At 31.7% G+C, this 12,252-nt stretch overlaps 1 protein-coding gene across 1 annotated transcript; it reads right to left on the bottom strand.

Moving 5' to 3' along the window:
- Positions 1-8,060: 8,060 nt before the first annotated feature.
- Positions 8,061-10,370, bottom strand: LOC148169126 (cytochrome P450 18a1-like). Its single transcript, XM_088044909.1, has 5 exons — positions 9,860-10,370; positions 9,421-9,809; positions 9,207-9,369; positions 8,894-9,158; positions 8,061-8,810 (listed from the first exon to the last, which is right to left on the bottom strand). The coding sequence occupies exons 1-5, from the start codon at positions 10,221-10,223 to the stop codon at positions 8,408-8,410; spliced, it is 1,584 nt and encodes a 527-aa protein (XP_087901035.1). The 5' UTR covers positions 10,224-10,370; the 3' UTR covers positions 8,061-8,407.
- Positions 10,371-12,252: the final 1,882 nt, after the last annotated feature.

The following is a 12,252-nucleotide window of genomic DNA, read 5'->3' as shown; positions in this document are numbered from 1 at the left end:
TATGGTCTATTTGCGTCTATAATTTTGCAATTTCGCACATTTACTAACTAAATTAAGAATAATAATCTCCATAAATTTGAATGCTCTCACGCCGAAATTAACAAAATTAGAAGAAAAAATTTAAAAAACTCAAAATTTCTTGTTCGTCAAAAATTAAGAATTTCTAAAAATTTTTTTTTTTGTCTACAATTTTGTAGTTTAGCACATTTAATACCCATACTAAGAATAAGTATCTCCATAAATTTGAATGGTCTAACGTCAAAATTACCAAAATTAGAGCAGAAAATGAAAAAAATGAAAATCTTTCGTTTGTCCAAAAGTAAAAATTTCTAAAAGTGGTCTATTTGCGTCAATAATTTTAAAATTACGTACATTTATTAACTATGTTATGGATAATAATCTTCATAAATTTGAATGCCCTAATGCCAAAATTAACAAAATTAGAGCGAAAAATTAAAAACTGAAATTTTTCGTTCGACCAATATTAAAAAATTTGTCTATTTGCGTCTATAATTTTAAAATTTCATACATTTATTAACCATGTTATGAATAATAATCTTCATAAATTTGAATGCTCTAATGCCAAAATTAACAAAATTAGAGCGAAAAATTACAAAACTTCGAAATTTTTCGTTCGGCCAATATTAAAAATTTCTAAAATTGGTCTATTTGCGTCTATAATTTTGTAATTCTGCAGATTAAATAATTATATTAAGAATAGTAATATCCATACATTTGAATACTCTAAGGCCAAAATTAACAAAATTAGAGCAAAATATAAAAAAAATATAAAATTTCTCGTTCGTTCAAAATTCAAAAATTCTAAAATTGATCTACTTGCGTCTATAATTTTGTAATTTCGCACATTTATTAACTATATTAAGAGTAATGATCTCTATAAATTTGAATACCGTAACCCCAAAAGTAACAAAATTAGAGCAAAAAGTATAAAATTTTCAAAATTGGTTTGTCCAAAATTAAAAAATTCTAAAAGTGCTATATTTGCCTCTTCAAATTTGCAATTTTATATATTTAAAAATCTCCGTAAATTTGAATGTTTTACCAAAAAAATTAGAGCAAATAAGAGCAAAAAATTAAAAAATCTCAAAATTTTTTGTTTGCCCAAAATTAAAAATTTTCAAAATTGGTTTATTTGCGTCTATATTTTTGTAATTTTGCACATTTAATAATTATAGTTAGAATAATAATCATAAATTTGAATGCTCTAACGTCAAAATTAAAAAAATTAGAGCAAAAAATAAAAATAAAATAAAAATCTCTTGTTCGTCTAAAATTATAAATTTCTAAAAGTGGTCTATTTGCGTCTATAATTTTAAAATTTCGTACATTTATTAACCATGTTATGGATAATAATCTTCCTAAATTTGAATGCTCTAATGCCAAAATTAACAAAATTAGAGCGAAAAATTACAAAACTTCGAAATTTTTTGTTCGGCCAATATTAAAAATTTCTAAAATTGGTCTGTTTGCGTCTATAATTTTGTAATTCTGCAGATTTAATAATTATATTAAGAATAGTAATATCCATACATTTGAATACTCTAAGGCCAAAATTAACAAAATTAGAGCAAAATATAAAAAAAATATAAAATTTCTCGTTCGTCCAAAATTAAAAATTTTTAAAAGTGCGTCTATTTTCGTCTATAATTTTGAAATTTTGCACATTTATTAACTATATTGAGAGTAATAATGTCTATAAATTTGAATGCCCCAACACCAAAGGTAACAAAATTAGAGCAAAGAATACAAAATTTTCAACATTTTTCGTTCGTCCAAAATTAAAAATTTCTAAAAATGTTTTTTTTTTGTCTATAATTTTGTAGTTTGTACATTTAATATAGCCATGCTAAGGGTAATAATCTCCATAAATTTAAATGTTTTACCCCAAAATTAACAATATTAGAGCAAAATATAAAAAAAATATAATTTCTCGTTCGTTCAAAATTAAAATTCTAAAATTGGTCTTTTTGCGTCTATAACTTTGTAATTTTGGACATTTATTAACTAAGTATATTAAGAGTAATGATCTCTATAAATTTGAATATCCTAACTCTACAAGTAACAAAATTAGAGTAAGAAATACAAAATTTTTAAAATTTGTTGTTCGTCCAAACTTAAAAAAATCTAAAAATGGTCTTTTTCTGTCTATAATTTTGTAGTTTCGTGCATTTAATAATCATGCTAAGGGTAATAATCTCCATAAATTTAAATGTTCTAACTCCAAAATTGACAAAATTCAAGCAAAATAAAAAAAATACAAAATTTCTTGTTCGTACAAAATTCAAAAATTCAAAAATTGATCTACTTGCGTCTATATTTTTGTAATTTTGCACATTTAATAATTATTGTAGTTAGAATAATAATCATAAATTTGAATGCTCTAACGTCAAAATTAAAAAAATTAGAGCAAAAAATAAAAATAAAATAAAAATCTCTTGTTCGTCTAAAATTAAAAATTTCTAAAAGTGGTTTAGTTGCGTCTATAATTTTAAAATTTCGTACATTTATTAACTATGTTATGGATAATAATCTTCCTAAATTTGATTGCTCTAATGCCAAAATTAACAAAATTAGAGCGAAAAATTACAAAACTTCGAAATTTTTCGTTCGGCCAATATTAAAAAATTTCTAAAATTGGTCTATTTGCGTCTATAATTTTGTAATTCTGCAAATTCAATAATTATATTAAGAATAGTAATATCCATACATCTGAATACTCTAAGGCCAAAATTAACAAAATTAGAGCAAAATATAAAAAAAAATATAAAATTTCTCGATCGTCCAAAATTAAAAATTTTTCAAAGTGCGTCTATTTTCGTCTATAATTTTGAAATTTTGCACATTTATTAACTATATTAAGAGTAATAATAATAACCCCAAAAGTAACAAAATTAGAGCAAAAAGTACAAAATTTTCAAAATTGGTTTGTCCAAAATTAAAAAATTTTAAAAGTGCTCTATTTGCCTTTTCAAATTTGCAATTTTATATATTTAAAAATCTCTATAAATTGAATGATTTAACTCCAAAATTAGAGCAAATTAGAGCAAAAAATTAAAAAAACTCAAAATTTTTTGTTTGTCCAAAATTAAAAATTTCCAAAATTGTATATTTTTGTAATTCTGCACATTTAATAATTATATTTAGATTCGTAATTTCCATAAACTTGAATGCTCTAACGTTAAAATTAAAAAAATTCGAGCAAAAAATAAAATAAAAATCTCTTGTTCGTCTAAAATTAAAAATTTTTAAAAGTGGTTTATTTGCGTCTATCATTTTCTAATTTCGTACATTTATTAAATATGTTGAGGATAAAATAAATTTGAATGCTTTTACGCCAAAATTAACAAAATTAGAGCAAACAATAAAAAAAATTCTAAATCTCTCTAAATAATTTTCTAATATTGCACTCTTGCTCTAAAACCCGAGATTTTCGCATCTAGACACAATAACTACTAAATTGCCAACGTTCCTTTGTAAAATCCAACTGAAGCCAATTCTAGATTGTTATTTAATTAATTAATTAATTACCTCTTTAACAAGACGCGTATTCTTGCAATGAGCTGCCATAATTCTCCCCAACATCCGCCTCACCCTCTCCGACTAAAAAAAAAAGTTAAAAGAACCTCATTCAACCACCCCCCAAACTTACACAAAACATGCACTTATGGCACGAAAAAGTCACCACAATTTTCTCAAAGACAATAATAATGATCCACAAAATCGACGCCATGGAGTACTTCAAATAGTGACTCTTATTGTACAACGCGCAGAAAATACTGTAACTCTGAAAGGTGATCAGAATGAAGCTGATGGCAAAAGAAAACAGCATTGGAATGGAAAAAAACTCGTTCACTAGTTTGAGTAATTGAAAGAGATCTTGCCGTAGTGACATCAATTTGACTAGACTCTGCCTGGAATTGGACTCGCTGTGCGCTCTGTAGATTAGAATCGATTCGATTTTTTTGGTGATGTGGTGATCCATCATGGTGACGATTTTGATGCACGTTGTGAAGAAACAGACTAAACTTATGTAGTTTAGAGTGCCCCATAGTAACAGACCGTACGTCATGTAAGCTTGGAGTTTGTCTTTCATGCTCTGACTGACCAACAGATAGAGGATGTAGCAAGTAAACGTTCCACCTCCTGTGGAGATAAACCGAACAGAAAACCATTTAATCTCTTCGTAGTTTAGTCTAATCCCATTCTGTGCGAATTCTCCATCAATTTCGTTCACTTTCCGGAAGAGTTTAACCATCGTCTTCTTGTACGTTCGAGCACAGATGATGTTAATGCTGATTATCCCTCCAATGACCAAAAAGTAGCTCGTCGCCATGAGTTCTATCAAACTACTGTCTTGGAAATCATTGAAATCCAATAGAGAGTATCGATAGATTATAAAAGAGACCATCAGAATCAGAAGGATTCGCGTAAAGTAGTCGTATTTTACTCGTTGGGTTACTTTTAGGTGTCTCCATGTCTTTTCAATTTTGAGGGGGGCGCAGCCCAGGAAAAACTGCGCGTTGTAAACTGGAAGTAATGCAGAAATGATGTTCTTTGGCATGACCGATGTACTGAGACAGCACTCGCAGGATTATTGGTTTTATTTAATTAAAACTGGGTCTTGTGTGGGTGGAATCAATTCTAAACTAACATATTAACCGGGTAAATTGGATTCGCTTGATTGCTTTGGCTATCAAGTAAAAAGCAGCAATGGTAAACACTTAAAAAATTAAGTTGCGTTTCTTCTGAAATTTCTTATTACGATTTAGTTGAGGATTATTCTAAGTTTTCTTGTAGTTTTAATTCTAATTTTGCGGATTTCACGCACATTTCAGTCGATTTGGAGAGAATCAATTGTTGGATTTGGATAAAATTTATTCTCCAAAAATTTGAATGCTCTAACGCCAAAAATACCAAAATTAAAAATTTCTAAAATTAGTCTGTTTGCGTCAATAATTTTGAAATTTTGCACATTTAATAACTATGCTAAGGGTAATAATCTCCATAAATTTGAATGCTCTAACGTTAAAATAACAAAAAATAGAGCAAAAAATTAAAAACATTCAAAATTTTTTGTTCGTCTAAAATTAAAAATTTGTCTGTTTGTGTCTATAATTTTGAAATTTTGCTCATTGAATAACTATGCTAGGGATCATAATCTCCGAAAATTTTAATGCTCTGACGCCGAAATTACCAAAATTAGGGCAAAAATTTTTAAAAATGTCAAAATGTTGTGTTCGTCCAAAATTAAAAATTTCTAAAAGTGGTCTATTTGCGTCTATCATTTTGAAGTTTTGCGCATTTAATAGCTATGCTAAGGATAATATTCTTTAAAAATTTGAATGTTTTAACGCCAAAAATACCAAAATTAGGGCTAAAAATAAAAAAACTTAAAATTTTTTGTTCTTTCAAAATTAAAAATTTCTAAAATTAGTCTGTTTGCGTCAATAATTTTAAATTTTTGCACATTTAATAACTATGATAAGCATAATAATCTTCAAAATTTGAATGCTCTAACGTTAAAATTACTAAAATTAAGGCAAAAAGTGAAAAACATTCAAAATTTTTGGTTCGTCCAAAATTAAAAATTTCTAAAATTGGTCTATTTGCTTCTGTAATTTTGTAATTTTGTACATTTAATAATCATACTATGTATAATAATTTCCATGAGTTTTAATGCCCTAATGTCAAAATTAACAAAATCAGAGCAAAAAACTTAAAAAAACCTTAAAATTTCTCGTTCATCCAAAATTAAAAATTTCTAAAAGTGGTCTATTTGTGTCTATAATTTTGAAGCTTTGCGCATTTAATAACTATGCTAAGGATAATATTTTTTAAAAATTTGAATGCTTTAACGCCAAAAATACCAAAATTAGGGCAAAAAATAAAAAAACTTAAAATTTTCTGTTCGTTTAAAATTAAAAATTTTCTAAAAATAGTCTGTTTGCGCCAATAATTTTGAATTTTTGCACATTTAATAACTATGTTAAGGATAATAATTTTTAAACAATTGAATGCTCTAACGTTAAAATTACTAAAATTAGGACAAAAAGTTAAAAACATTCAAAATTTTTGGTTCGTCCAAAATTAAAAATTTCTAAAATTGGTCTATTTGCTTCTATAATTTTGTAATTTTGTACATTTAATAATCATGCTATGTATAATAATTTCCATGAGTTTTAATGCCCTAATGTCAAAATTAACAAAATCAGAGCAAAAAACTTAAAAAACCTCAAAATTTCTCGTTCATCCAAAATTAAAAATTTCTAAAAGTGGTCTATTTGCGTCTATAATTTTGAAGTTTTGCGCATTTAATAACTATGCTAAGGATAATATTTTTTAAAAAATTGAATGCTTTAACGCCAAAAATACCAAAATTAGGGCAAAAAATTAAAAAAACTTAAGATTTTCTGTTCGTTCAAAATTAAAAATTTCTAAAATTAGTCTGTTTGCGTCAATAATTTTGAATTTTTGCACATTTAATAACTATGTTAAGCTTAATAATTTTCAAACATTTGAATGCTCTAACGTTAAAATTACTAAAATTAAGGCAAAAAGTTAAAAACATTCAAAATTTTTGGTTCGTCCAAAATTAAAAATTTCTAAAATTGGTCTATTTGCATCTATAATTTTGTAATTTTGTACATTTAATAATCATGCTATGTATAATAATTTCCATGAGTTTTAATGCCCTAATGTCAAAATCAAAAAAATCAGAGCAAAAAACTTAAAAAATCTCAAAATTTCTCGTTCGTCCAAAATTAAAAATTTCTAAAAGTGGTCTATTTGCGTCTATAATTTTGAAGTTTTGCGCATTTAATAACTATGCTAAGGATAATATTTTTTAAAAAATTGAATGCTTTAACGCCAAAAATACCAAAATTAGGGCAAAAAATTAAAAAAACTTAAAATTTTTTGTTCGTTCAAAATTAAAAATTTCTAAAATTAGTCTGTTTGCGTCAATAATTTTGAATTTTTGCACATTTATTAACTATGTTAAGGATAACAATCTTTAAACAATTGAATGCTCTAACGTTAAAATTACTAAAATTAGGACAAAAAGTTAAAAACATAAAAAATTTTTGGTTTGTCCAAAATTAAAAATTTCTAAAATTGGTCTATTTGCTTCTATAATTTTGTAATTTTGTACATTTAATAATCATGCTATGTATAATAATTTCCATGAGTTTTAATGCCCTAATGTCAAAATCAACAAAATCAGAGTAAAATTTCTAGTTCATCCAAAATTAAAATTTTATAAAAGGGGTGAATTTTTGTCTATAATTTACATTTAGTAACTGTGTTAAGTTTAATAATCTCCGTAAATTTGAATGATCTAAAGCCAAAATTAACAAAATCAGAGGCAAAACTACAAAATTTCGAAATCTCATTCGTCCAAAAGTAAAAATTTCTAAATCTGATCTATTTCTGCCAATTTTCTGATTTTGCACTTTTGATAAGTGTATATGACACAGCTGATTCATCCTCTTTCAACCCTAAAAATCGAAATTTTCGTATCTAGACACACAAACCACTAAATTTTCTGTTTTTTCAATTCATTCTGTTGTTTTTTATTATTAATATAAACCGAAAATTTACAAAAATAATAATTAGAATTCGTGAGTCAATCACACTCCAATTCTACCTCAAATGCCTTTTTCTAGCTTTTTGGACTTTTCTTGCTTCGCCATTTTTCATTAAATCTCAAAAAAAAACGAACGCAAGGCCATTATTTTCTCTTTTTTATCTACACGTTTCGCTTGCGCTGCGGTGAAATCTTCATTTCTTTTCGGTTCGAGTTCAACGACACTCGGATTTCGGGAGTCCGCGGATCGTCCAACACTGGGTTAGTATGTCAATGTGGTTTTACGTCAAAACTATTCCATTTCTGTTGTACCACGGGCCGCAAATTATGCGAGTACGGTACTGGCGGGAGCTTTGATTGGCTCGGGAATTTCAAGGTTATATTATTATGAATATTATTATTGTTCATTAAAAGTTTATGAAATGAAATAAAATAAAGTTATAAGGTTTAAATAAAAAATTATATTATTGTTGGTTCTCGTTAAAAATAATTAAACATAACAATATTAAAGTTACATCTTGGGTGTTTAAAACAAAGTCATATTTACAAAGCTTAAATCTAACATGATAAAATGGCGTTGCAGTTGCCTCTACGGGTAACAAAATGGTAAAATCGGCAACATGAAAATGTAGTGACTAGCACACAGATCAGTAATCTTCAAATAATACTAACTAAGAATGAACACTTTAAAACGCACAGCCGAACAAGTCGGAGATCTCTTAAATAAAATGCTGCAATGTTAAGTACTACTCCTCGGTATAAATAAATAGGAAACGCTTTCGGTCACCGTGCTCCACCCTCCTAATGGCTCCCCGCGGATCTGATGGTACCCACCAAGTCCCATTCCATGGGTCTCGGCTTTAAACAGACCTTGAAGGCGTTGGGGCTGATGGTAACTCCAGCCACCCCTTTTAAGCTAGGTAACGTCTCTCCGTTGGGAACACAAATGTCGTACGAATGCAGCAATGAGGAGAAGAAGGAGAAGATTTCCATTCGCGCCAAAATCTCCCCTAGGCACATCCGCCGCCCGACGCCGAACGGCAAGAAGTACTCGGGTTTGACCACTTTACCCTCGGCGTTGATGAAGCGACTGGGGTTGAACCTCTCCGGCTCGTCCCACAGATTCGGGTCCATGTGGACTGAGTGGAGCAATGGGACGATCTGGGCGTGCTTGGGCAGGTGGAAACCGTTCAGTTTCAGGTCCCTGAAATGACGCAAAATTAGTTATTTGATCGGAAAATGAGCGTCTGGGTCATCGAACCGCCTCTGACACTTTCACTTTTTTACCTGGTGGGCGCGTGCGTTGTGCCCATTGGGACTATGCTGGATATCCTCATCACCTCCAGCATGGTCGACTCGGTCACCGGCAAATACGGCAGGTCTTCGAGCTTCGGGAGGCGGGTGCGACCCACCACTTGGTCCATCTCTTCTTGAACGGCCTTCATCACTTCGGGGTGGTGCAGCATGAAGAGGAACGCCCACTGGAGGGAGCTTTTGATGGTCTCCATGCCCGCGGAGAAGAGGTCGCCCATGATCTGCTGAATCTGCCGGTCTAAACACCCCATTAGAACACGTGGAGATTCGGAAGAAGAGTACCTACCATGATCCTTCCCTTCGAACAAGTCCTGGCCTGTTCCCTCCTCGTCCGCCTTCTGGATCTCGTACAGGTACGTGTCTACGAGGTCTCGGAGGTGCGAGGGATCGAACGTCCGACGGTGCTCCTCGATGGTCTCTTGGAGGAACTGCGCCATCTCCAAGCGGTTCTACGATCAATCAGTTAGTACCGATCAATACACCCAGTGAAGACACCGTACCTTGGCGATTTTCTCGCGGGTTTGGCGCTGCCCAGGCAGGTACTTCAGCATCGGAATGAAGAACGACGCCTCCAAAGAGCTGAACAACTTGAACCCTTCTTCGATGAGGAACATGAACCTCTTGAATCTCTCATCGTTGTGGGAGAACCGTACCGACATGAGCACGTCGCAGATGACGTTCGACAGCGACACGGCCAGGATGGGGTTCAAGTCCACCGGGTCCTCGTTATGACCGGCGAGCATCGCCAGAAACCCCTCCACTTCCTTCATGATGCGGTTTTCCATCTGAGTCTTCCGACTACCGAGGTACGACATCCCGAAGTGTCTTAGTCCGTCGTGGAGGAACTTCCTCTGGTCCTTCCATAGTTTCCCGGCGGTGTTGATGACACCTGCATCAAACCGTCACTCTAATCCAACTTTTTTAATAACGAGTACTCACCATAGCCGTCCAGGAGGGTGCTGAACTCCGTGATGGGCCTCCCGGTGAATTCCTCTTTGCGGAAGGCGTCCCGGATCATTTTGTAGTCGCTGAGTACCACGATGAGTTGAGAGCCCAAGCGCGTGGAAATCAGAGAGCCGTACTTGTGCGTCAAGTCCCTGAAGTGGAGGTGGAGGTCTCCTTTGAGGAACGGGAGGGATCCCAGAATGGGAACTCCCCAGGGTCCTGGAGGAAGAGAGTTCGCTTCTTTTAATAACTGGAGGGTGCGCACGAGGAGGAGTACCACCAGGAACACTGTTAGGATCGTCGCCGATATTTCTTGGGCGAAGAATTTCCACAACACCAAACCACCGTACACGAACATGATGCACCACTGAACCACCGCGTGGTGCACGTTGTATTACCAAACGACTGTCCTCTGAGTGCTTTATATTCTTCGCTTCGACTTGTAGTACGAGGGGGGAGATTCGGAGTACCGCAGAGGAGGAGCTGAGCGTCGCAGCCAATCAACACACTGAAGAGAGTCTGCGTTATTGGATGCAACGAGGATGCGGTTCATTCATGAGATTCAGTGCGGTACCACGAGTGCTAGTGGAAGATTTGCCGATGCTTTTCGTGGTTCGGTTAAAACTGAATGTTTTCCTTGACCTCTTCTCTTTATATAGGAGACGAAAAGTGCAAGTTTTTGTACGAGTGACCATGACCGTTCTAGCGGATTGGTCACTTCTTGGGAGATTAGAAGCGTGTTTGTTAGGGACGTGCGAATTATAAACAAATTTCGAAGATTTGCGAAGTGTTACGCAACGACTTGTTTGCCAGAATCTGATACGACAAAAGGAGAGTTTTTTCTGTTTACGATGGTTCCAAGTACGATTATGTACGGGGAAATGCGAAATAAAATCTTTTATTTTGGCCAAAATTTCCTCTGGTCGATTAAAAACTAAAATTTCCAAAATTTTGGTTTCTTGATACAAAATTTCCAACTTGGATTTTAACGAGAGAATTGGAAGTAGTAAGGCCACCGAATTTCATTATTTTAATATTAAATTTACCAGAATTACGAGACCCAACAAAAAATGTAGCTAAATGCAGGTACATCCAACAAAAACATTAATTTTTCAAAAGGTTTTTCCTTCTAGAATTTTGCAATTTGGCACAGTTAATTAGCTTCTTCAAGGCAGTTATGTCACCAAATGTCATTGTTTTAACACAAAAATTACCAAAATTACGAGACTCAATGCAAAATTTTGGCAAATTTGGGTGGACACTGCCAAAAAATTTAATTTTCCCAAACGATTTTTGTTCTAATTTGGCACAGATAATTAGCTTGGTGAAAACAATTACGCTACCAAATTGCATCGTTTTAACAGTAAAATTACCAGAAAAACGAGAGTTATAAGAAAATCTGGTTAATTTTTAGAACATTTTTAAAGCAAAAAAAATAAAAAAATACAAATGTTTTTTATTTTTAAATTTTGTAATTTAGCACAGTTAGTTAGCGTGTCGAAAACAGTAACGTCACAAAATTTGATCGTTTTAACACTTAAATTACCAGAATTACGAATTTTATTAGAAAATTTCGAAAATTTTTGGTTTATCTTAAAAATAAGAATTTTCAAAACTGTTGTTTTTTGCTCTACAATTTTGCACTTTGGTAGAGTTAATATACGACTCAAAAATGGCAATTTCCTCAAATTTGTTTGTTGTAGCACTAAAATTACCAAAATTACAAATTTTGTTGGAAGATTTCAGAAATTTTTAGTTCGTCTTATATATTAAAATTTCTAAAATTGTTGTCTTTCGCTCTACGACTTTACAATTTGGTAGAGTTAATACTCGACTTAAAAATAGTATCTTCTCCGAATTTTATTGTTGTAGCACTAAAATTACCAAAATTACGAATTTTAGTGGAGAATTTCGAAAATTTTTAGTTTGCCTTATAAATAAAAATTCCTAAAATTGTTGTCGTTCGCTCTACGACTTTGCAATTTGGTAGAGTTAATATACGACTCAAAAATAGTAACTTCCCCAAATTTTATTGTTGCAGCACCAAAATTACTAAAATTACGAATTTTATTAGACAATTTCGAAAATTTTTTTTTGTCTTAAAAATAAAAATTTCTAAATCTTTTTTCTTTCGCTCTACGACTTTACAATTTGGTAGAGTTAATACTCGACTTAAAAATAGTATCTTCTCCGAATTTTATTGTTGTAGCACTAAAATTACCAAAATTACGAATTTTAGTGGAGAATTTCGAAAATTTTTAGTTTGCCTTATAAATAAAAATTCCTAAAATTGTTGTCTTTCGCTCTACGACTTTGCAATTTGGTAGAGTTAATATACGACTCAAAAATAGTAACTTCTCCAAATTTTATTGTTGCAGCACCAAAAT

This window comes from Gnatocerus cornutus, chromosome 9 (assembly GCF_029298725.1).
Source record: "Gnatocerus cornutus isolate USDA-ARS CGAHR chromosome 9, icGnaCorn1.1, whole genome shotgun sequence".
Taxonomy (NCBI): Eukaryota; Metazoa; Arthropoda; class Insecta; order Coleoptera; family Tenebrionidae; genus Gnatocerus; species Gnatocerus cornutus.
Note: the sequence above shows the minus strand (reverse complement) of the source record. Positions and strands in the feature narration are given on the sequence as shown.

Coding starts and splice junctions, on each gene's coding strand:
- LOC148169126 (XM_088044909.1), bottom strand. CDS start 10,223: ATGTTCGTGTACGGTGGTTTGGTGTTGTGGAAATTCTTCGCCCAAGAA. Junction 9,810..9,859: donor CACCCTCCTGGACGGCTATG/GTGAGTACTCGT, acceptor GGTTTGATGCAG/GTGTCATCAACACCGCCGGG. Junction 9,159..9,206: donor GTTCGAAGGGAAGGATCATG/GTAGGTACTCTT, acceptor TGGGGTGTTTAG/ACCGGCAGATTCAGCAGATC.